The 25,993-nt window shown below is 48.9% G+C and overlaps 1 protein-coding gene across 8 annotated transcripts in view; it reads left to right on the top strand.

The window, feature by feature from the left end:
• The first annotated feature begins 1,995 nt into the window (after nucleotides 1–1,995).
• CCDC33 (coiled-coil domain containing 33) overlaps nucleotides 1,996–25,993 on the top strand; it is a 190,115-nt gene continuing 166,117 nt past the window's right edge. For all 8 annotated transcript variants that reach the window (XR_015947055.1, XM_060279000.2, XM_060278999.2 and 5 more), the window contains exons 1-3: nucleotides 1,996–3,002; nucleotides 5,866–6,320; nucleotides 8,473–8,682. Coding sequence is in view for 7 of the 8 variants with exons in the window: in XM_060279000.2 (XP_060134983.1) it covers nucleotides 2,693–3,002; nucleotides 5,866–6,320; nucleotides 8,473–8,682 (975 nt within the window). In the remaining variant the exon portion in view is untranslated. The remainder of the gene's footprint in view (nucleotides 3,003–5,865; nucleotides 6,321–8,472; nucleotides 8,683–25,993) is intronic.

The following is a 25,993-nucleotide window of genomic DNA, read 5'->3' as shown; positions in this document are numbered from 1 at the left end:
CATATGTCTTCTCCAGCAGGCACATTTCGCACACATCCTGTAGAATTCCATCCATTATATTTTATCTGCACAATGAGAACGTATTTCAGGAACCAAAAAGTCGTATGGAAAATTACAACTTTCAAGCTGCCTGGCCCCCAAATGGCAACTAGGCATTCTGTTTTGGTGACAGTAACCTTGGTTTAAGGATCCATTTGGCACCTAGCTGAGTTTCTAACCCTGGTCATCTCTCCCAGTAAATGCCTTTTCGTGTGCATTCTTCGGTTGGAGAACGGCATTGCGAAATTTGGTGAAGTGAGAATTCCAAAGGAGAGCTGTGCTTTGCTTCATCTATCAGTTTGAGAAGTGCAGATTTCATAGGGCTGCATTAAATTTGGAACATAGGAACACAAGAAGAGGCTGCTGGATTAGGCCAATGACCCATCTAGTTCTCCCTGTGGCCACACAGATGCCCCGTGTCTGAGTAGGCTTGTCTAAACAAATTTGTTTAGCAGGCATTGAAAAGAGTACAGTGAAAATTCCAGGGAGTTCCAGAGGGTAGGTGCTGCCACACTAAATGATGATGAAGCTCTTATAAGTGAGGAACGAGTATCACGTGGCACCTCTCGTAGTGCCCATTCTGCCAATCGAGTGGTTGAGTGGGCATAGGAGGATGAGGGCAATCTTGTAGGTAAGGAGGGAGGAGGAGGGGAGGAGGGCAATCTTGTAGGAGGGCAATCTTGTAGGTAGCACCTTTAACATAGTAACAAACAAAATAGGACAACCAAAGCAATTTTTGTGCCGAAACCCTGATTGAAATGGAACCAGAACATCAGTTTCCTCCAAAGGCACCTGGATCTGGTCCATGACCACCCATTTTAGGACCTTCACCAAGAAGGGGAGATGGGCAATTGGCTGGTAATTGCTTAAAGGTAAAGGGACCCCTGACCATTAGGTCCAGTCGTGAGCGACTCTGGGGTTGCGGCGCTCATCTCGCATCATTGGCCAAGGGAGCCGGCGTACAGCTTCCAGGTCATGTGGCCAGCATGACAAAGCCGCTTCTGGCGAACCAGAGCAGCGCACGGAAACGCCATTTACCTTCCCGCCGGAGCGGTACCTATTTATCTACTTGCACTTTGACGTGCTTTCGAACTGCTAGGTTGGCAGGAGCTGGGACCGAGCAACGGGAGCTCACCCCATCACGGGGATTCGAACTGCCGACCTTCTGATCGGCAAGTCCTAGGCTCTGTGGTTTAGACCACAGCGCCACCTGCGTCCCATTGGTAATTGCTTCGATTTTCCCAAATCCAGGTATCGTTTCTTACCACTGCCTCCTTCAAGCAGGCAGGGACCACCCTCTCTCGTAGGCAGGCGGTAACCATCTCCCTGGCCCAGCTGACTGTCCCCTCCCAACTAGTTTTTATCAGCCAAGAGGGACAAGGGTCCAGAACACAAGTGGCCTCCCTGACTGATCTGAGCACCTTGTCCACATCCTTGAGCCTTACAATTTCAGAAGGATATACCGTAGACAAACAGGACTCTCCAGGTTGGAGGAGGGGCTGGAACACAACCCAGAGCTGTGTGCCCCTTATCTGGCCTCCCCACCTCCCACACCTTAACTCCCCCTACCCTGAACCGCTGCAATAGGGACCCCCCTTCTCTCCTCAGCTCCTCTCCTCCCAGACACATCTCCCTTCCCTCAGTAAAAAACAACAGCAGCAAAAGAACCACACAAATATGAAACAGCTACAATAGTGTTCAGCTTTAATACCGAGTGGGTTGTCTGTCTTTCTACATGATGTAAAAATGAAATAAAGTTATGAGCCGTACTAGATTTAGTAGCTGCTCTGTGTGTACGCTGATTTTAAAAATCTTGGTTATCTCGCTGACCCCACCCTTGCTTGCTATGCACGACAAGCATTGTTTACCTGAAGGCAAGCGACACTTTTGCACTGGGTTGCCAAGGCTCCATCCAAACAAACTTCTCTCTGCCATCTCCCACCTATGAAATTTGTTGGAAAGGTGTCTCCTTTTCAGTGGTTCCAATTGCAGAGAGCTTTCCGCGGCTGCTGGAGGAGCAACTGCTTTCTTAAACTGCTCCCCAGCCAGGGTTGGCATTGTGGCCTTTTCTTTCCCCTCCCTGAATGCACAAGTTTCCAGTGAATGGGCTGTGGAGCATGAAGTGTATGGAGAAGGAAACAGGGAGCTTTGGAGGAAATGTTGGGGCCCGTCTCGGGCAATAGAGTAAATCTGCTTTGGAGAAAGCCCCTTTCGCCGAGCTGTGGCAAACCTTGCTGATGGCATCTGTCCCACATGAGACAACATGACGCTGCAGTCTACATGGTCAAAGGAAGGAGCAATGGATTCAAACTACAAGAAAGAAGATTCCACCTAAACATTAGGAAGAACTTCCTGACAGTAAGAGCTGTTTGGCAGTGGAATTTGCTCCCAAGGAGTGTGGTGGACTCTCCTTCTTTGGAGGTCTTTAAGCAGAGGCTTGACAGCCATCTGTCAGGAATGCTTTGATGGTGTTTCCTGCTTGGCAGGGGGTTGGACTGGATGGCCCTTGTGGTCTCTTCCAACTCTATGATTCTATAATCCACGAAGGAGCCCACAGGTAGTGTTACCAGTGGGGCACATTCAAGCGACCACTAGCAGTCTCTGGATTCCTCACTGCCCCGCTGACATTTTTGTCCTGCGGCTTTGGCGAGCCATGGCTGGCAAGGCAGCGGAGCCCCGCGTCCCTGTGACTTTGCAGAAGTCGCGGCTGAAGGCTGAGGAGAAGGTCCTAGACTTGGACTTTGAGCTGGGGAGCGTGCAGTTCAACGAGGCCGGGAGGTATGCTCTGAGGCTGACGGTGGAGAATCCACTGCTGGAGGGATCCGGAGCTGGGGTGCAACTGCGGGTGAACGAGGGGGACCCCCTTTACATCAACACGGCCACGACCGACATTGTCGATCAAAGCAACCTGAATGAAGTATATGCGTTTGAGAAGAGGCGGTTCCTTTTTACCTTGCCTAGAGGTAAGACGTCAGGGTGGGTGAGAAGCAGGAAGAACATGGATGAGTCCTTGGCCACCTAGGAGCGATCAGGAGAATCAGATCTCACCCTCACCCACTGCCACAGTAGTGAGATTCCTGCACGGGCAGGGGGTGGACTAGATGACCTTTGATGCCCCCTTTTAAACTTTATTTACTTATTTCATAAAATTTATAGAAAGCAGTTTACAAAAAAGATAAAGCACTGAAATTATCACTAAGAAAATGTAACGTTAGTTGAAGGTGATTGAAAAGTTAAAATAACAATAGACTAGAAACAGATTCGGGTGGAATCTAGACACATAAAAATGTTGCAAGATTGCTTTTCTTAAAAAGAAAGTTTTGAAAAAATATATATTGAATTTGCCATAGCTCACCATTGCCATCTAGTGTCATATTTACATAATGCACTTTACAACACACTTCAAACATTTTATTTGCAGCTGTATAAAGGTAAAGGTAAAGGTAAAGAGACCCCTGACCATTAGGTCCAGTCGTGACCAACTCTGGTGTTGCGGCACTCATCTCGCGTTATTGGCTGAGGGAGCCAGCGTACAGCTTCCAGGTCATGTGGCCAGCATGACAAAGCCGCTTCTGGCGAACCAGAGCAGAACATGGAAATGCCGTTTACCTTCCCGCTGTAGTGGTACCTATTTATCTACTTGTGCTTTGACGTGCTTTCGAACTGCTAGGTGGGCCGGAGCTGGGACTGAGCAACGGGAGCTCACCCTGTAGTGGGGATTCGAACCGCCAACCTTCTGATTGGCAAGCCCTAGGCTCTTTGGTTTAACCCACAGCGCTACCCGCGTCCCCATTTGCAGCTGTATAGCTGAGTCTTAAGACTCGTGCCAACTTTCTAAGCATCTGAGCAGCCTTGCCTGGGGAAAAAAAGTTTTTAGGAGGCACGTGCTTGATATCTGTAGGCAGTGCTTTTTTTCTAAAAAAATGTTTAGGGGTGCTCTCATTTTCTTACTTGTATTGAAATACTGCCCCTCAATGAGGCCAAGCTTAGATTCACAAAATCTTTAGGGGTTTGCGTCCCCCTGTGTCCCCCCAGGAAAAAAAGCCCTGTCTGTAGGGCAGGTGTTGCCATGCTAAAAGATTCTTTCCTTTCAGGGTCATGTTCTCATGCTGAGCTACATTGCAGGGACAGGGCCTTTCTGTCTCTGGCTGTTCGAAGCATTTGGTGGTGGGGGTTGAATCGTAGAATTAAAGGCCCAGGATATCATGGCATCACTCCTTGGCTAGGACTGTGCCAACTCTGGTTGGGGTATCTCTAAACCGAGAGACCAAAAACCGAGCCTTCTGCTTTTCAGGGGTCTGGGAATTCAGATGTCTGGGAAGCCAGTGAGGTGTGGTGATAAGAGTGTTGGATGAAGACCTGGAAGACTGGGGCTCCAGTGCCCTCTCAGCCACGGAGCACATTTTGCGAGCTTGGAGCTCTCACTGTCTCTCAGCCTAGCCTACCTCACAGGATAGCTCTGCTCTGCCTCACAATTGGAGGCAGCAATGTTCTGAACACCAGTTGCTGGTAGCCAGAGGAGGGGAGAGTGACTCTTGTGCTGGTGTTCTGCTTGCGGGTCTCCCACAGACACCTGGCCAGCCATGGTGAGAGCAGGATGCTGGACTAGTGGGCCCTTGGCCTGATCCTGCAAGCTCGTCTTAGGTTCTAATGATTCTATTCTGATGGGATGCTCTAGATTTGGGTTCCCTGCCTTGCAATGAGAAGGGGAACCATTTTCAGACTGAGGCCACAGTCTCTTCTGGGGCACATTTGATGAAATGCAGGGCCAGAGGGAAAACGGCACCTGCTCTCTGCCCCCGGTGCCGGAGCATGCAGTTTTGCCACCGGGTTCAGGTTCAGAGGTAGGGCTGGAATTGAGATGGGAGTGAGTTAGGGAGTAGGATAGGATAGGATAAGATTTCCCCCCCCCCCTTGAAGACAGTCCTGCCTGAGCCTTTAAATCTAGGTTTTCCTTCACACAAGTCCCCCACAAGACAACCTGTGGTGAAAACTGAAGATATCTGAAAAAGTGTGCATGCACACGAAAGCTCATACAGTACCAAAATAAAAACTTAGTTGGTCTTTAAGGTGCTGCTGGAAGAAATTTTTTATATTTTGTTTCGACTACGTCAGACCAACACGGCTACCTACCTGTAACTAGAACTATGGAAGGCACCACATTGAGCCGCAGGAAATGGAAGTCCATCAACAGGTATCTGAAGAAGTGTGCATGCACACGAAAGCTCATACCAAAATTAAAACTTAGTTGGTCTTTAAAGGACCCAGGTGGCGCTGTGGTTAAACCACTGAGCCTAGGGCGTGCTGATCAGAAGGTCGGCGGTTCGAATCCCTGTGACGGGGTGAGCTCCCGTTGCTTGGTCCCAGCTCCTGCCAACCTAGCAGTTCGAAAGCACGTCAAAATGCAAGTAGATAAATAGGAACCGCTATAGCGGGAAGGTAAACGGCGTTTCCATGTGCTGCTCTGGTTTGCCAGAAGCGGCTTTGTCATGCTGGCCCCATGACCTGGAAGCTGTACGCCGGCTCCCTTGGCCAATAATGCGAGATGAGCGCGCAACCCCAGAGTCGGTCACGACTGGACCTAATGGTCAGGGGTCCCTTTACCTTTACCTTTTTTAAGGTGCTGCTGGAAGGAATTTCTTTATTTTGAAAACTTTGTGTCATTGCTGTACCCATGAGGTGTGTGCACTGTAGGGGGCAGTGAGTGGGGTGAGTCTGACACATTATTTATTGGAGGTAAGAGGTTGGATTCGCTACTGGATGGCTTGGGTGCTACCTTGACTTAACAGCTGTTTGCGCTGGGCTCTCCCCTCTCCACCCATCCAGGCTTCTGCAAAAATGACAAAAACCACGACGCCCGGCTGCGAATTGAAGCCCTGCGCCTTCGCGGTTCCTCGCTGAGGACCAGTGTCCGGGCCGGGGAAGCTTTCTTCGCAATCTACCCCCGCACCAACCAGCCCCGGATGAATCTCTTTGCCAGCAGAGACGAGGACCTGTACCGCTATGGTGACATCATGGTGCTGCTGCGGGTGGGCAGCGACGACCTGGCCATGCATTGTGGGAGGCTGGCCTACGCGGTGTCGTTCCATGAGCACCGGCCCGTTGCCAAGAAGCAGGCCCCCACCAGTCCTCTGCCACCCCCCAAGCTGAAGGAGAGGAGCCTGCCGGCTGGAACCAACTCCCCAGCACCTCCCCAGTCTCTGCCCATCCCACAGCAGATTCACCTTGCATCTGCACCTGAGCCACGCCCTCGGCCCACGGAGGAGGCCTGCACATCAGGGGTAAGAAATGTCAGAGCAAGGGCCAGGTCTGTTGCCTTAGGAATGACGGAGGGAGCAATCCACGTAAAAAGAAAACAATGACCCGCAGCTTGCCATCACGCTTTCTAGTGTGTTATTTGTATATTGCAATTGTTTATCTCGAAACCAACTGAAGAGTCTTTCTGGCTCCCACAGGGCTAATAAATTTGTGGTGGCATAATAATAAGCTTTTGTGGATCAGATTCCACATCAGATGCATGAAGTGAACTCATACTTGGCAGATATAGACAGTAAGGTGGATGCTGAACGGCAAGAAGATGCAAAAATTACAGACAGTAATCATGGCAGCTTAAATATATGTTAAATAGACACACCTTTAACATTTTACAGCAACAGATCGGTGATACTAGCTGAGATGATTTGAGGAAACAAATAAGAATGAATGTTCAGTACTGAGCTGATGTTGTCTAATCTCCCTGCAAAACTTTTTGCAAAGAAGGCAGGATGAATTAAAGGAGCCATCTGTAAGCAACTTTCATTCTGATGGGGTACAAAATGATAATAATACCTATATTTATATGGGTGCCTACTGAGTTTGGACATTATGTCTTTGCTCGGTTTCCAGAGAAGGAGCCACCTGTTGCAGCAGAAAACATCAGCAAAGTCTTGTGGCGCCTTTGTTGTTGTTTAGTCGTTTAGTCGTGTCCGACTCTTCGTGACCCCATGGACCATAGCACACCAGGCACTCCTGTCTTGCACTGCCTCCCGCAGTTTGGTCAAACTCATGTTCGTAGCTTCGAGAACACTGTCCAACCATCTTGTCCTCTGTCGTCCCCTTCTCCTAGTGCCCTCAATCTTTCCCAACATCAGGGTCTTTTCCAAGGATTCTTCTCTTCTCATGAGGTGGCCAAAGTATTGGAGCCTCACCTTCAGGATCTGTCCTTCCAGGGAGCACTCAGGGCTGATTTCCTTCAGAATGGATAGGTTTGATCTTCTTGCAGTCCATGGGACTCTCAAGAGTCTCCTCCAGCACCATAATTCAAAAGCATCAATTCTTCGGCGATCAGCCTTCTTTATGGTCCAGCTCTCACTTCCATACATCACTACTGGGAAAACCATAGCTTTAACTATACGGACCTTTGTCGGCAAGGTGATGTCTCTGCTTTTTAAGATGCTGTCTAGGTTTGTCATTGCTTTTCTCCCAAGAAGCAGGCGTCTTTTAATTTCGTGACTGCTGTCACCATCTGCAGTGATCAAGGAGCCCAAGAAAGTAAAATCTCTCACTGCCTCCATTTCTTCCCCTTCTATTTGCCAGGAGGTGATGGGACCAGTGGCCTTAAAGGCTCACAAACTGAGCACACTGAAGGCTTATCCACACTTCCCTTCCCCCTGCTTTCCAGGCACAGTCCATGCTTTACAGCTCTGTGTCTGAGGGCTTTTTTTTTTTTTTTTGCTCCAGAGCATTCATTGTGAAAAACCGCTCTTTAAAGCTCAGTCAGAGCAAACAGCCATCCGTGGAAAAACCCCATTGCCATTTGTTGTGCTTCAGCCCCTCATCAAGGACCAGCGTGCGGTGGAATGTAAAAGGATGGCAGTTGGTTTGTGTAACAAGACTCAAACAAACCTTGCAGGAGAAAGCTGGCGAGGGCTGCTAGCCAGGATGGCAGTGCGCTGCCCTCCCCAGTTGGAAGCAAGCAGTGCTTCTGAAAACGAGTTGCTGGAAACCACAGGAACGGAGAGGGCTCTTGTGCCCAGTTCCTGCTTGTGGGCTTCCCCATGGGGCATCAGGCAGGCTGCTGTGTGAACAGGAGGCTGGACTGGATCCAGCAGGCTACTCTCATGTTCTTAAAAGACCTAGCTCAAGGATCAGAGCCCCCTTCTTTCTCTGTCCCTCAAAAAGATGGCGTGACACAGCACAACCTGCTTCCACCTGACAACAATGCAGGAAGTCACCTTATACTATATTTTGAAGATGTGATGTGATGTGATGTGTGTGTGTGTGTGTTACAAAGGTTTGCCGGCACCCCTGGTCTCTGCTGAGTGGTGGCAAGATTCCACGGGGTTCCAGGTGCTCATGCAGGGTTTGTGCCCCTTTGGAGAACTGAAGATACAGGATAGAAATGTAATCCATCCTTCAAGGAAGCATGACTCCTGTGCTTTTTCTCCCCCTCAGTTGCTGCCCAGCCTACCTCAACAGGAAGCCTCTCCTGGAGCCATTAAAGAGTTTTCTGATGAACAGCTGTCATCATCATCTCTGCCATCCTCTTCCGCCTCCTCCTCACCAGCCTTGCCAAGGCGATTGCCAAGTGATGCCAGACTCTGCCTCCCTTCGCCAGGATACAGCCCCGAGCTGCTTTTTGAGAATATATTTTCAGGGGTGCTGGTAAGTCAATGACTTTTGCTCTGTGCTGGGAATGGAGGACCTGTGGCCCTCCAGATGTTGCTGAACTCCAGCTCCCATCACCCCCCAGCCATCATAGCCCACAGTCAGGGATGATGGGAAATGGAGCCCAGCAGCATCGGGTGGGGGGGTGGGGCGCAGGTCTCTGATCCTGGTCAATGTGGTGGGCAATATTTATAGCAGCCTTAAGGAGGCTCAATTCAACACCAGAGGCTTTGCTCCAGGTACCACTGCCAAGTAAAGCCAGGGGACCTTCTAGGAGCAGGGCCTTCTTAGTAGTGGTGCTACACTTCCTTTAAAAAGTAAGTTTTTAATGCTCCTCCCCCACCTTTGTACATATTGACATATCCATGCTTGTGTGACTCAACGCAATACTATTTTAGTGTAATTTTTTAAATAAAGTACATTAAACTTGCGTTCGCTCTTCCAATGCGTCTAGGGACTTTTCTGAAAAGATATTCGTATTTCCCCTCTGGGAAAAAAAAAAGGCAGACACCCCCCTCCCCTATGGGGGTACATATGTAGGAAAGCATCCTGGTAGCTAGGACTCTGCATAGCACAAACACCCCGACCCAGATCTGGCCCCAAACAATTGGAGGGTTGGGCTGATGTTTAATTAGTTTTTAGGAACCCCTAATGATCCGTCCAGTTGGGAGGGGGGGGAAGAAGGAGAAACTGCATCTCCACTCCCCCCCCTCTGACTGACAGGAGGAAGGCTCAGTCCTGTTAGGTGCTGCTTGCAAAGGAAGCATCCTGCAACTTGCAGGATCATGCCCGTGCGAGGTGGGGCGACAGCCAGGAACACTTGCCCCAGGTCCCAGAAGGCTAAGCTGACCAGAGGCCCACCAGGGACCAGCTTTCTTTTTTTTAAGTTTATAACTTTATTCTAACAATATTCCTGCCCTGCCCTGGGCCTCAGGCAATCTCTGCACAGGCCTGTGCAAGATTGAACCCTCCACTCACCAGCTAGGGAGCAGAGGGTTCAATCCTGCTGTGCATGCTCCCCCAGTACATTCCCTGCAGGGGACTAGCTGCAGAAGGAGATTCCTGGAGCCTTCCTGCCCCCCTGACAGCCTCAGGTTGCTCTGGCTGACCTACCCTGGGGTGTCCCAGGGCTACCTCAACCTAAGCCCGGATCCCACCCAAATTGGCCCAACTCAGACTCTGGCCAGATCCAGCTCACAGCCCTATTGGAAGCACTTGTGGCTTTTCCAATTGCTGATTCTTTCAGAACACCCAAAGCAATTCCAGAGGAGAGTGACTAAGACAGGCATGTCAAACCTGCGGCCCTCCAGATGTTTTGGCCTACAACTCCCATGATCCCTAGCTAGCAGGACCAGTGGTTGGGGAAGATGGGAATTGTAGTCCAAAACATCTGGAGGGCCGCAGGTTTGACATGCCTGGACTAAGAGGATTAAGGGTCTGGAAACCAAGCCCTAGGACAGTGACACGCGTGTCAGACGTGACACGCAGAGCCCTCACTGCTGGCACGCGCCCCATCGGCCCATTCACACTGCTGTTGGTTTCCCCCCCATTTGTTCTTCCACACCTCCTACAGCTTGTCTCCGCTGTTAACCCCCCCCCCCCCCGATCCTTTGTTGTTGTTGCTGGTAGCCAGAGATTGGTTTTTTAACCCTCTCTGTGCTGTTTTTTCTGGCGCTTTGGCAGACTATGATTGGGTGTAACAGCGTTCGTTTTTTAACCCGTTCTGTGCTGGTTTTTTTGTCGCTTTGGCAGACTATGTCAGTGCTGCGTGTTAGTTCCAGCGAAGGTATTATTCGTCATTTACTTCTGTTCTCTCCCCCCCCCCAAAAAGCGCAGCAGCTTTGGGGCATCCCCTCCAAAAAAGCAAAGCCACTTTTGCACCCCCCCCAAAAAACCTCCAAAACTTTGGTCAGCAGCTCCCCCCAAAAAGCTCAATAAGTCTGGGCACTTTGTGATAAATAAGGGGTTTTTGGTTTGGTTTGGTTTGGTTTGGTTTGGTTAAACCATTAGTTTTTGGTTTATTAAATACAGTTATATATTACAATTATACATTTTTGTTATTTAAACTATAAATATCGCAAAATTATGTTTTTTTCTGGAAGTGACACACCACCCGAGTTATGCTCAGTTTTTTGGCGAATTTTGACACACCAAGCTCAAAAGGTTGCCCATCACTGCCCTAGGAGGTTGAGGGAGCTTGGGATGTTTAGCCTGGAAGAGAGGAGACTGAGAGGGTGATACAAAAGCCATCTTCAAATGTCTGTCACATGGAGTATGGAACAAGCTTGTTTTCTCCTGCTCTGCAAGGCACAACCCATACCAATGGCTTCAAGTTATAGGAAAGGAAATTCAGAAGTAATTTTCTGACCGTATGAGCTGTTTGACAGTGGAACACACACACACACACCGGAAGATGGTGGACCCTCCTTCCTTGGAGGTTTCTAAGCAGAGGTTGGGGGGGGGCTATCTGCCAAGGATTCTTTGCAGAAATCAAAACCTGACCAAACAGGGACTTGTCTCAGAGGAAGCACTGACCATATTTTATTCAAAAGCGCCTATTGGAAAGATCCCTGTGTTCCTATCCGGTAGCATTTGACAGGAAATATGTGTGCTGGAGGGAGGGGCTCCCTTTCCCCCTTTGTGTCTGTAGAACATGTGCATGCCTCTGTCTGCAGATGACGACGATAATTGCAGAGGCCCTGATTGAGTTTGCCTGGCAAACGTCTCGGCGCAAAGGAAATGGCGATTGATATTAATCAGCCGTGAGCTGTAGTTATTGTAAAGGGCAGTTAAAGCGTCAAGGCAGAGCGGCAGCTGAAGGATGGAGAGACATTAGCCAATGTTATTTATAACAGGTCTTGGGGTTTGAGGGTGAGCACAGCTGCCTAAAGTGGTGATAAAACTGCACCCATACTGATGTCACTCTGGAAGCACCCGCCAAGACAACTAGATTTAAGGATGAAATGCCATGGGTTAGCTCTGTGGACTTTGCTGTAAGGGTTCTCTGATAGGCTACCCAAGAGGTGCTTTGGGCTTCTGCCGGAAGAGCTATTTAATGCAACACTCAGCGGGCATTAAGTACAGCTTGTTTGTGCCATGCAAGCAGAATCAGTCAGCTTCAGTTCTCCCTGTTTCTCATTTTTCCAGTCTAAATTCCAGTTTTCCACATTTCTCCTGCAATCTGCAGTTTATCTAAGAAGAGCCTGCTGGATCAGGCAATGGCCCATCTAGTCCAGCATCCTGTTCTCACCGTGACCAATAAGATGCCCCTTTTGGGAAACCTGCATGCAGAACCTGAGACAAGTGCACTCTCCCCTCCCATGTTTTATAGCAATTAGGATTCAGAAGCATTGTTGCCTCTGACCATGGAGGCCAAGCATGGCCAACATTATAGTTAAAAAATTGTTAGAGCTTTTGTGTGAATTTCTAAAAACAAAACAAAAAAACATTGTTTTTTGCATGTAGTTTTGACTAAGATGCACATTTTTGCAAGCTGTTTCCCCAGTGCAATGCATTTTTTGTGTTACTTTCACCAATATATGTGTTTTAGGCACATTTCCCCCAAAACATCCATTTTTGTACACCCTGGTTGGAGCACGGCATCGCAAAATCCAGAGAAGTCCAAATTTTGAATCATTTCTGTGTTTCCACATTGGTCCAAGAAGTGTGGATTAGTTTCTCACTAAAATGCAAGCAGAACTGAATTTCTCCTCTATCCCTGTATGCAAGGCATTTCTGCTCCAAAGGCTCATCTAGTCCAACTGCCCAGGGGCGTACCCAGGATCAAAACTAGGGGGGGGCACGCCAGCCACGCCCCCACCCCCAGCCACCCGATTGGCTGGCTGGCGATGACGTGGCCGGGATCTCCCCAGGAGGCGTGGTCAACATCCACACCCCCCAGAGGGGAGGGGGCCGTTTCCAGTCGTTGCCGAGGCGGCATACGGAGCCACCCACGCTTGCGCTTCTGCCTCACCTGCTCCTTTACCGGCAGCGGTGATTAAAACGAGGCAGCAGCAGTGAAGCTGCCTCCGTCGAGGGAAACCTGGACCTGGGCTAACTTCAGCCCACACTCCTTCAAGTCACAGCGAGCACAGCACAGAAAGTGCTGCCCCACAATGCTCCGCAGCACTTCATTTGCATACACGCACATGAAGTGCCGCGGAGCATTGTGGGGCAGCACTTTCCCTCGATGAAGCCATTTCGCTTCAGCTGAGCAGGCCGAGGCGGAGCACAGCTGGCACCGTCCCTGCCTGTCGTGCCGTGCTCTCCAGCTCTCCGCCATGCCTGCTGGTATAGTTAAGACGGCTCTGCCCGCTGCGGCAAGATAGTGTACCCGACCGAGAAGGTGAACTGCCTTGACAACAGCGTGCACCACGAGCTGTTTTATACCATCCCCCCCTTTTGCTTCTGGGGGGGCAGCTGCCCCCCCTGCCCTGCGCTGGGTACGCTCATGCAACCGCCTGCAGTGCAGGAATCTCAGCTGATGGGGAACTGATGGCCCTCCAGACATTGTGGGACTCTAAATCACTCTTAGGTTAGCCACTCTGTTGTGCCAACTCCTTTCCAAAATGCACATTTACTAATTGCACACATAATCAATCTGTAGTGTCATTCATGGAGCTGGAGTTAGCAATTGTGTCAGTGAAGCGGACAAGTGTTAACTTAGTACAGGGATGGGGGACGGGGGCCCATCCAGATCTGGCTGGGCATCAGCTCCCATCAGTTCCAGCCAGCGTGGCCAGTGGTCAAGGAGGAAGGCAGCTGCAGGCAAAAAACTCCTCCCAGAAGGTCACAGGTTCCCCATCCCAGCTACGGAAGGTGTTCACTGCTGCTGGCGTGGTGCCTTTTAAGTTACAATCCCCAGGCTTTGTTTGCTTGTGAATTAGTGTGCAAGAGTGGGCGTGAACACCCTTCTGTTACATTAAAACAAAGTTTGGATGGCCATCTCTTTCAGGGACTCTAGCTCTGGTTCCCTTAGATCAGGCATCCCCAAAATGCGGCCCTCCAGATGTTTTGGCCTACAACTCCCATGATCCCTAGCTAACAGGACCAGTGGTCAGGGATGATGGGAATCATAGTCCAAAACATCTGGAGGGCCGAAGTCTGGGGATGCCTGCCTTAGATACCATTGGCCAGGGAGCAGCAATGGCTGAGGGATTTTGACTTTGGCCTTATCCACATTTCCTCTTGTTCTGCTGCTTTCCCCCAGGGAAAATCCCTCTGTAGTACTCAGTTGGAGCAAATGGCGATCGCTTTTCTTTGGATTGCTGTTTGTCCTGACTTAAAGCTAAAGAGTGGGTTTTCTCTGGGAAAGGTGTGGGGCACAAGGAGAATCGCTTGGACCTGTGCTTTCTAAGACGAACCTTCATGTCCTCAGGGTGAACTTGCTGGAGGCATCTGTTGAAACTCTGGGAAGGAGGGGCTGCGTTAGATGGCCCTCTGGTCTGATCCAGCAGTGTTCTTCATAATGTTCTCAGTGCCACCGGGGGGGGGGGACAAGACCTGGGCAGGCCCCCAATATATGTTTTGTGGCAATTTTTCCTTTGTGTATTAATGTCAACGAAGCTTTGAGGATTGCAGTCCTCAAATGTTGAGCAGAATGGGCTTTCTTCCGCCTTGACTTCTTCTACAGAAAGAACTAGTTTGCCGCATGGCCTATGGGTTGGACAGGGTTAAATTCTGCATATTGTGGGTGGGGTGGGGGAGGTGTTTATGGGATCATAAGGGGGTCTGGGAGAACTGGACTGAAAAGGGGAGGGAGTGATTGATGCTGAATTGATCCGCATTCCTAAGCAGCCGTAGTGGAAGTCACGCCTGGGGGTGAGCAAGTCAAGTCAATTGATCGCAGCGATGCTCTTTCTGCATTTCAAAAGCACCCAGTCATATGTAATGGAGCATTGGCTGTGAGCCCAGTCAGCAGTAAATGCACCTTCAGGGACCACAATCTCTCCTGGCATCTTTGTATGCCCATTGCTTGAGCAAACGTGAGGCATAGACTGCCATGCTCCTGAGACACGGTGCAACTGTAGAGGGTATGCGCATGGGTGTGTTTACCTAAGAGACCTTCCTGTTTTCTCCTTTGCTGAGAACATGGCTGCAGGTGCGAAAGAGCCCAGGGGCTTATGCCAGTACGTGATGAAAGGAATTAGAGGTGGATTATGCAGGTCCGCTAGGACAGCTAGACATTGTTAACAATTTTTGACTTCTTTATCCATCTCGGCAACATAATGTATTCCCAAGCACGGGTGGAGCGGCTCAGCTGTCTGCATTTCATGAGCAGGAAGCTTCAGCAGCTTCAGTGTATGCAGTTGAGATCACTCCAGCATTATGGGGAAGGGAAAGAGCTGTGCAGGGCACTGGGTCGTCGTCCCCACCCTCATGCACACAGGAAATCATTCTCTGCCTTTTCTCAGGCCTCATTTATTCAACCTAATTTTCACAGTGAGGAATTAATGGATCTGTCTGTTTCTGGTTTGGGTTGATTCATAAGTTTATTCCATCCTATTTCTGAATTGATCTGGTTTCTTTAAAAATCCGCATGAAAATTCGTATTTAAATCCAGATTTTCTCTCATCGGCAGTATTTCTATTTATATAAAACAAAATTTTAGTAATGCCTTTGGGTGGCTCTCTGTCTGTCTGTCTGTCTGTCTGTCTGTCTGTCTGTCTGTCTGTCTGTCTGTCTCTTTCTCTCTCTCTCTGTGTGTCTGTCTGTGTAGATGATAGATATTTACAACAGATGCACAAAATCAACAGATGCACAAAACAAGCAAAGGAAAACAAAAAGCCATAACTGCAAGCGTAATTGTGACTTAAGTGAAGTACAGAAGTTGTTTACATCATCTTCAACATTAGGAAATAAATATGGAGCAATGGGTCAGAATATGCAGAATGAAGTTAAAGCCACACACAAAAGAAGAAAAAGAGAGATTTGTTTGTTTTTGAGCTGAGAACTGTATTGCCATTTGGAGAAGTGTGGAAAAAAAGTAGAATTCCTTTCTGATACACACATTAGAAGTGCAGATCAGATCAGCTACCATTAGAATTCGTAGAAATTGAATACCTGAAGCACCCAAGTCTAACAACAACAACAACAACAACAACAACAACAACAACAACGTACTCTGCCACCCCACCCATCTGGCTGGGTTTCCCCAGCCCAGGGGTCGGCAAGGCTTACCGGGCATGGAGCTGATCACTCCCGCGGAGATCCTCCGTGAGCCGGACCAGCACAGCGTGATGCCAGAAATCGCGTCTGTGCATGCCCAGATGCCGAAAAATGCACCTGTGCAGATGTGATTTACGGTGTCTGAGTATGCGCAGAAGTGATTTCCGGAGCCGCAGAAGAGAATCCCCGCACCATACTGTGCCAGTTTAGCACAGCGCGCAGGGACTCACTGAGCAGGCCGCTCGGTTCGGGGGCAGCTCATGGGCCGGTTAAGCAACCCTCATGGGCCTTTTCCGGTCCATGGGCCTTAGGTTGCTGACCTCTGCCCTAGCCACTCTGGGCAGCTTCCCACAAAATATTAAAAATACAATAAAACAGCAAATATTAAAAATTTCCCTAAACAGGGCTGCTAGCTGTTTATTTCCTTGACATCTGATGGGAGGTCGTTCCACAGGGACCACCACCGAGAAGGCCCTCTGCCTGCTTCCCTGTAGCTTTGCTTCTCGCAGTGAGGGAACCGCCAGAAGGCCCTCGGCGCTGGACCTCAGTGTCCGGGCAGAACGATGGGGGTGGAGACGCTCCTTCAGGTATACTGGACCGAGGCCATTCAGGGCTTTCAAGGTCAGCACCAACACTTTGAATTGTGCTCGGAAACATACTGGGAGCCAATGTAGGTCTTTCAGAACCAGTGTTATGTGGTCTCGGCAGCCACTCCCAGTCACCAGTCTAGCTGCCGCATTCTGGATTAATTGCAGTTGCGGGTCACCTTCAAAGGTAGCCCCACATAGAGTGCATTGCAGTGGTCCAAGCGGGGGATAACCAGAGCATGCACCACTCTGGCGAGACAGTCTGCGGGCAGGTAGGGACTCAGCCTGCATACGAGATGCAGCTGGTAGACAGCCACCCTGGGCACAGAACTGACCTGCACCTCCATGGACAGCTGTGAGTCCAAAATGACTCCCAGGCTGTGCACCTGGTCCTTCAGGGGCACAGTTACCCCGTTCAGGACCAGGGAGTCCCCAACACCTGCCCGCCCCCTGTCCCTCCAAAACAGTACTTCTGTCTTGTCAGGATTCAGCCTCAATCTGTTAGCCGCCATCCATCCTCCAACCGCCTCCAGAAACTCACACAGGACCTTTACCTCCTTCACTGGTTCTGATTTAAAAGAGGTAGAGCTGGGTATCGTCCGCACACTGATGAACACCCAGCCCAAACCCCGATGATCTCTCCCAGCAGCTTCATATAGATGTTAAAAACCATGGGGGAGAGGACGGAACCCTGAGGCACCCCACAAGTGAGAGCCCAGAGGTCTGAACACTCATCCCCTAACACTACTTTCTGGACATGGCCCAGGAGGAAGGAGCGGAACCACTGTATGGCAGTGCCCCCAGCTCCCAGCCCCTCTAGAGCAGGCATCCCCAAACTGCGGCCCTCCAGATGTTTTGGCCGAAACCTCCCATGATCCCTAGCTAAGAGGACCAGTGGTCGGGGATGATGGGAATTGTAGTCCGAAACATCTGGAGGGCTGAAGTTTGGGGATGCCTGCTCTAGACGGTCCAGAAGGACGTCACGGTTGCAGGGCCGGTGCTAGGGTTTTTTGCGCCCTAGGCAAGATCACCTTCTGCCCCCCCCCCAGTTTCCCAGAGTTGTTGACCTTTTCTTAGAAAAAATAAAAGTGGAATAAAAATAAAATAAAAAAGGGAAGCAATGTCAGTGTATAATAGATTGCAGGAGGTAATAACAGCAGCATGATAATAATTTATGCTTTTTTTAAAAAAAAAGCTTTCATTATTTTACATTTTATAGCTATGGGTTGAAAGCTGGCAATTAAAACATTTTAATATTATTCTTAATATCTGCGCTCTCTCTCTCTCTCTCTCTCTCTCTCTCTCTCTCTCTCTCTCTGGCCTTGCTGGATTTCTGTTATTTATCTTTTAAGTTTAACAACTTAGAGCACAGAGAAAGGCTTGCACATTTCCTACCAGTTTAATAAGCTGTACAACATCACATTATTTAGAGACCAAAAAAAAAAAATTCACAAGAGTTGGCAACCATGAAAATAGCTGTATTTATAGAAACAGATGCTAATTTACTGCCTTGTAATGAGTATTTTTTTCTTAGGGTGGTTAGAATGTCAAAGGAACAATACGTCTGTATCTATATCCAGTAGTATTAAATGCTGTTCTAAAGTGTCTGGACTTTTTGAGAGAAGTTTTAAAAACGGGTGTGTGCAGTCACAAAATGCATTGTGAAGCATGTGAAAGGAAAACAAATGAATATTTTAGGCACACATCTTTTGAAGTGAAATAAATGTCATTTTAAAATGGAAAGGAGATTGAATTACATTATGCCCTCATGTAAGTATTTAGTTTGACCATAAAGAAAACAAAAACCCAGATTTATCATAAATTGTAAAGATTATTTTAATTATTCTCTCTACAATCAATTTAGGTGGCTCAGTGCTGACTGATTTGGAAGCTAAATGAGACCACATTAAAAAAAATATGGCAGTGGGTTCTGCTTTGAGGGATGTTCTAGATTCACACAGTACATAACTTTAGGAATTATGAGAAAACAACTCTTACCCTGCCTCCCCACCACTTGCACACAAAAGACCTTGATGACCAGTACAGTACAGTATCTGTGAGTTTATAGAATTATGATTAGAAGAGGGAGAAGAGGTATGAAGAAACCAGAAGACATCGGGGCGCTGAACTCATTGGCTTCAGGCCGCTCTCCGGAGGCGTGCGGGGAGCGAGGGCCTGGGGCCGCCTCCGCTGAACAGCTGAAAGACGGGTGAGGCAGCCCCAGGCTCACGCTCCCCGCGTGCCTCCAGAGAGCGGCCTGAAGCTGCTCAACAGCTGAGAGGCGCAGTGGAGGTGGCCCCGGGCTCGCGCTCCCTGTGCAAATTTGCAGGGGGTTGGACTAGATGACCCCCGGGTCCCTTCCAACTCTGAAATTCTGTGATTCTAAGAGAGAGAGAGAGAGAGAGAGAGAGAGAGAGAGAGAGAGAGAGAGAGAGAAGACCCCCCCCCCACCCACACAATAGTTTCCTTGGAACAATGAAGAAAGTGCTGGAGCAGAACTATCAGATCATGTGAAGCTGCACAGGATCCCAAGTTGCCCCCCCCCCACAGACAGCAGCATCCCTTCAACTTCGAAGAGGATGGTGCTGTGCTGAGCACACCCAGTAGTGGACAATCCATTAGTTGCCCTCCAACATCCTCTGCAATATTGGCAAGTGACACTTGGAATAAGAGCCAGCCAGCGCGAAGCTCCGGAGGCGCACGGGGAGCGCGAGCCTGGGCCCACCTCGCCGCTGTGGGAATGTTAGGGATGTGAATTAGGATATATTATTAGATAGATCCTATCCAAGCTTGTGTTAGCAAGCTTCCAATATCAGCAGAGTGACATTCCCCTTTTGTGCGCAGCAAAGCGTGAGCGTTAGGTTTGCTAGAACCTCTACAACAAATATACTTCAATATTATACTTCCTGGCAAATCCCCTTTGTCCCTCTTAAAAGAAATACACGACACAATAGTATTAAAATAAGATAGCGTTTACTCACATGACATCCTGAGTTAACAGCATAATCTCAGAAAGGCAGGCTTGCGTAGAAAAGTTACAAGTATATACATCTGGAGTCTACTTAGTAAAGTGAGGCTCCATCTGGTCTCTCTCTTGGCAGCAGGCCAAGAGGGAGAACCATCCTAACTGGAGATTCTCTGGAGATGTGTTCCCGTTGAAGGAGAAATGGCTAAGAGAGAGAATGGCTGCTGGCTAGGGGCTTTTCTCGGCCAGCTAATCCATCTCATCTGCATATCTGGAGGAACAGGAACTGAATTTAGTCAGGTGTCCCTCCAGGTGAGTCCCTCTTAGTGGACACTCTAGGAACTGTTGTGACTTGTCTGCCCCAGTGTTCCATCCCACAGCCGCGCCTCTCAGCTGTTCAGTGAGAGGTGTGGAGGGGCTCTGCTGATTATGGTAACCCACACTGCCAGAGCATCCCTAAAGCCTCTAAGCAAGGAGAGCCCATTACCTTCCCAAGCAGTCTTGGAGTAGGTGTTGAGCAGCTTGGAGAGTCAGAAGGTCCTTCCTAATGTTCCTGGCCACTTTAACCCTTTGGTGTCTGGCTCCTGCCCTCTTCCGCCTCCCAGGCCCGCCATCAGGACCGAACATGGGCAAATGGGCTTCCCTTGGCCCAAACGTCCAGGGTGACCTCAAATGCCCTCGCTCTGCCTGGAGAAGCGCCTGCTGCCCTCGGGATCCTGGGACGCCTTGCATCCTTCCACCCAACACCAGCCAATGCCCTCCTGACCCGCTTGGAGTAAATAATTTCTTTAAAGGTCAAGAATACAACCAGGCTTAGAAATTAACTGCAGCTGAAGTCTAGAAAAAGCCCAAAGGAGGGACACCTTCTCGGCTTGCGCAAATAAATAGAATATCGAAATCATGAAAGCATTGGGGGGAACAGCTGGCGACACAGTACTAAAGCTGCATCTGCCAATGGGATAGACGAGATTTAGAGATTTATTAGAGTTGCCTGTGCAGACATCGTTGGTTGAACACCCCACAGGACCCAAGTAGCATTGTGGCGAATGCAGGCAGAATCTGCTCCCCGCTGGGCACACAGCTCGCCACCCTCCTGGGCAGCTCTTGAAGTGTGTGCCACAGGATGCATCTGTGAAACTCTTTCCTTAGAATCATAGAATTGTAGAGTCATCTAGTCCAACCCCCTGCAATGCAGGAATCTCAACTAAAGAATCCTTGACAGATGGCCCCATGAGCTCTGTTGAAAAACCACCAATGGGGGCAGAGCAGGGGGCTCAGCATGGGCGGCCCCCTCTCAAGATGCCTATCTGGAGCTGGGACTAGCGCTCCTCCCAGTTGACAAGGGCTACCAACGTTCAGGGCTGGTGCTGAGCTTTTCCCTTTCAAAACCACACCGAAAATCTTTTTCTTTCTTTCTCCCTCCCTCCACCCCCCCCACCCTGCTTGCTACTGAGCATCAGAGCCAGAAACAGATTTAAATCGGGTCAGTGTGCTCAGACTGGAACATGCACCCATCAATGAACCTAATGTATCTCTGCTTATGCAGAATGCTTGTCCCTCAGCACAGGAATTGCTTAGGGCTACCTCCTGTTGGCCAAGTGCCTCCAGACCGAGCCCCCCCCAAAAAAACCTCTGGTGTGCCTGGCATTTACAGGTACAGAATACGCTCCCTAGACATGGAGGTTCCATTGGATTTGTCTGAATCCTTTTTGCTTCTATAGGTGGCAGCGATGGTGACTGCCAGCTCCCTCTTCAGGCACCCAGTCCCCCTCCCCTCCCTCTCCCACATGTTCTTGCAGTGGGGGCTTCTATTGAGGAGGTTTCCCCCTCCCTCCCGAATCTTCAATACCCCCAAAGAGGCGGAGGGGTTTGGCACTCTGGGAGGGAGACGCTCAGGTCTTCCCTCCGCTGTCGGAGGCAGGATGCTAAGGGAGCCCAAGCGGGGAGGGGGCGCTGCTGGTGGCCGGCAGAAGAGGCCCGCTGAGGGACCCCCAGGACGCCCCCTAGGAAAGAGACGGGAGGGGCGATTGCAAAAAGGACACCCCCACGGCCTCTGGAGAGGCTCCGTTTGGACCTGGCATGGCTTGGCTTCTCCTGCCGAGGCGGCACTTATGCCTGGCCCCAGCGGCAGCAGAGAAGTGCCAGCCCAGGCCGGAGGCAGCGCCAGGCCAAAAGTTGGTCCTGGGCAGTAGACTGCTCCTGTCCGGGGAGGCTCGACGTGCCACCTCAAGAGGAACTGGGGGGCGCCCCTTCGCCTGGCCAGGAGAGGGACCTCGCTCTGCCCACTAGGCGGGCCGGCCGGCCGGATTGACTGACTGACCTGGGTGGGCACAATAAGCGGCAGCGGCAGAAGGGCGAGCGGGGCGACAGCCAGCGTGATCAGGGTCTTGCAACGGAGCAGAGAGTGGGAGGAGGCAGCCCCAGGCTTGTGCTCCCTGAGCGGGGAGCGGGAGCCTGGGGCCACCTCCACTGAACAGCTGAGAGGCGTGGTGAGGTGGCCCCAGGCTCGTGCTCTCCGCGCGCCTCTGGAGCTTCACGCAGGGAGCATGAGCCTGGGGCCGCCTCGCCCATCTTTCAGCTGTTCAGCGGAGGCGGTCCCAGGCCCGCGCTCCCTGCGCGCCTCCAAATAGCAGCCTGAGGTGGCCCCAGGCAGCACCGGGGGCGGCGGTGGGTGGTGGGCAGGCTGGCCAGCGCCCCCTCCATTTTGGCACCCTAGGCAGCTGGCTAGTTTGCCTAAATGGATGCGCCGGCCCTGCATGGTTGATTGCATCAAAGGCCGCTGAGAGATCCAGCAGAACTAGGAAACAGCTTTCACCTTTGTCCGTAGCCCACCAAAGATCACCAACTAGCGTGACCAAGGCAGTTTCAGTCCCATTTGTTAAAATGTGAAAGGAAAACCGAGGTTCTTAGGATGCTGACTTTTGGGCCCTGAATGGAGTCGTTATGAATGCCACTATTTCAGATCCTTGAGTTTTCCTGCATTATCTTCTTAAGTGTCTCTTGTACTCAGCTGCAAAGTCCAAATTGCTTTTAGCTAGAATGAGGTTATCTTTATCCATCTGGCAAAAATCAGGATTCCTATTATGTGACAAAGAAGTGCTCAAGTAATTGAGGACAGAGCACGAAATAAAATTGGCAGAAGGAGAAATGATCTTACCTGCTGACTACATTTCTTTATCATTTGGGGGGGATGGTCTTGATATTTCCCATGTGTTTTTTAAAACAGCAAACAGATTGAATCAAATTTGTCTTATTTTGTACTTGTAATTTATGACTAATGACATTCCGGGTTTTGAATGGTGTCTCCCCCCCCCCAAAAAAAACCCTTTCTGATCTGGTTTGTAAGAGAAAGAGGGAGGAAGAATTTCTCCAGCAGTTTTAATTAGAATATTGTCCTACTTCTCAAATGATTTTATTCCACCCGAACCCCCCCTGTTTATATTCTTGGGTTACCTTAAACAATGTTATGGTGGATGGGCATTTGAATGATTAGTTCCTGTTTTTGTTTTTAAACTGGCATATGATGGGTTTATTGCTAATATGTGCTAATGAATGAATTTATTAGTCCACATGGTTAAAGATTTAGAGTGACAGGTTGCAGCTTGGATCCTGTTGACGCATAGAATCAGGATGTCTGACAATATCAATAACTTCTCCCTGCTCATTGCTCACCCCCTCAGCTCCCCAATGTGTGTAAGTGTGGCAAAATAAACACTTGAGCATTTTTCACTCAGCTATACCCATGAAGACAGTTTCAGCAGGCACCCATAGTCTCTACCTAGGAACAGGGAAATCTATCCATTTTTCCCACCCTAAGTAAAGGGCATCCAATTTCTGCATCAGTATAATTCCCCTCCCCCAGCCCCAGTCCATATGAAAATTTGTACTAGTTTTCAACACATTTCTTAACATTTTTGCACACATCCTTTCCTAAAAGCATGCATTTCTGCAAGCAATTTCCTGCAATATAATTATTGTTTTGATGTATTGTTTTACTATCTCACTCTATACATATATACAGTTTTGTTTGCACTCCCCCTTTAAAAACACATTTTTATTGCTTGGAGAAGTGCATTGCAAAATTCAGCAAGGTGCAAATTTCAAAGGATAGCTGTGTTTCCATTTGTGCTTTGGTTTGAGATGTGTGAATCACAGAAGTTTGCCTGCCACTTTCTCTCCTCCCTCCCTCCCTCCCTCCCTGCAAGTTCAGTTTTGCATTAGTGCAATCAATGGGCCTTCAAAAAGCTAAAAGGCTTGTCCTTTTATATAAGGCTTGTAGAATGAATGGAAGGCAAGCATTGCAGAAAATGTACTTATTTAAAAATGCTTCCCTTTAATTTCTACCCTGCACCAACCCAGCTGAAAGTTTCCCCAACCTGATGTCCTTCAGTACAAGCCATTTTAGTTTCTCTCATTTTCTCATTCTTCCACTTCTAAATTTAGCTTTCCACATTTCTTCAGTAATACATTTCTTCAGTAATACATTTCTTCAGTAATATATTCAGTAATATGGGTGAAGGGAAGTATACAGTTATTATTATTTTTTAATCATTTTGAAAATCCACCAGCATTTTACTGCAAATAAACGTGACTAATATCGGACACGACTGGACCTGATGGTTAGGGGCCCCTTTACCTTTAATATACACATTCTACAAGGGACCCAGGTGGCGCTGTGGGTTAAACCACAGAGTCTAGGGCTTGCTGATCAGAAGGTTGGCGGTTCGAATCCCTGCAATGGGGTGAGCTCCCGTTGCTCGGTCCCAGCTCCTGCCCACCTAGCAGTTCGAAAGCACATCAAAATGCAAGTAGATAAATAGGGATCGCTCCGGCGGGAAGGTAAACGGCGTTTCCGTGCGCTGCTCTGGTTTGCCAGAAACAGCTTTGTCATGCTGACCACATGACCCAGAAGCTGTCTGCGGACAAACGCCGGCTCCCTCGGCCTATAGAGCGAGATGAGCGCTGCAACCCCAGAGTCGGACACGACTGGACCTAATGGTCAGGGGCCCCTTTACCTTTAATATACACATTCTATTATAAGCAATTTCCCCGTGCATTTTTGCACACTATTGTCATGAATGCATGCATTTGCATGTATGTTTCCCCTGAGTAGAATGCATTTTGTACATATTGCTTGGTCAAATACTGGGAACTGCATCACAAAATTTTCTAAGGATAGCTGTGTTTCTGTTTGTGCATTGGTTGAAGAAGTGCAAATTTGGTAGGTTCCCATCACAGCTGCACCCAAGCAAATATGTTTCTGCTTGTGTTGGCTGGTTGGACTGGTTTGTGGATACAGGTGCACACCTGTGTTACCTGCCTCTAAGGGCAATTCTGATGTACCACTATCCCTTGTGGTACTTGGGTCCAGTCTACCTATGAGATCACCTTACCTCCACCTTCCACACACCCTTAACCACTTGGATTGGTGCAACTGGCACTAGTACAGGTGCCACATAAAACCCACCCCTCATTTTAGTGTGCGCCCTTTGGAACTCCCTGCCTATTGATCTCAAGCAGGTGCCTTCACTGTCCACTTTTTGATGCCTCCTAAAACATTCTTGTTTAGAAAAGCCCTCCCAGATGTTTAGAAAGTTGGTGCAGGTTTTAATCTGTTTTTTAGTCTACTGTTATGTTAACTTTCTGAAAGTCTTAAATTATTGTTGTTAATTTTTCTTGGTGATGATTTTATAGTTTTATCACTTTTGTAAACTGCATTGAGGTGGGTTGGTTGTGTGTTGTTGTTTTTTACAATCAAGTGGTGTATAAATTTTATGAAATAAATAAATAGTAGTGTAAACACTGGAAAATGATTCACAGAGTGAGGTGGAATTCATAGTATTAACCTGAAGGGAGGGGGAGATTAAAATCAATAGCGTTTTCTTTTCTTTTCAGCTGAAGGCAATAATAATAAAAACCCTTGCAACTGATATAAATGTCTGTCCTGCCTCTAAGGGCTCATCAAGGCAGAAGATGTTTCATAGGCAGTTTTAAAATAATCACCCAATTGGGGAAAGAAGCTTTTTGTGAAGACTGGATTCTTGATTCTCTGAAAAGCCTTTGAAAAAAGACTGAGCCGACACAGGTGATGCAGGAAAATGGGGGCTGGGGACCAAGACACCAGAAATTAAATCTTATGCTGAACTTTGTCGCAGCTGTAAGAATATTGTGTCTTGTAACACCAAACTCAGGTGGCCGAGTGGAGCAGGATTAGGGCCAAAATGAGGAGGGGGGGGTGCCAGAGGGAGCTTTGCACCACAGCGCCGGAGATATGCTTAAGACAGCCCTGCAATTTATTGTGCTTTTTATATATGCTGTAAACCAGGCATCCCTAAACTTTGGCCCTCCAGATGTTTTGGACTACAATTCCCATCATCCCTGACCACTGGTCCGCTTAGCTAGGGATCATGGGAGTTGTAGGCCAAAACATCTGGAGGGCCGCAGTTTGGGGATGCCTGCTGTAAACTGCCCTGTGATCTTTGGGTGAAGGGAAGTATTATTATTATTATTATTATTATTATTATTGGCCCTCATATGCCTCTTCAGCCCTAGCTTTTGACCGACCTCTGGACCACTGCATTGGTCCTCT

The sequence above is a fragment of the Zootoca vivipara genome, chromosome Z1, assembly GCF_965207765.1.
Source record: "Zootoca vivipara chromosome Z1, rZooViv2.hap1.1, whole genome shotgun sequence".
NCBI classification, from domain to species: Eukaryota; Metazoa; Chordata; class Lepidosauria; order Squamata; family Lacertidae; genus Zootoca; species Zootoca vivipara.
This window is presented reverse-complemented; position numbering and strand designations above follow the sequence as displayed.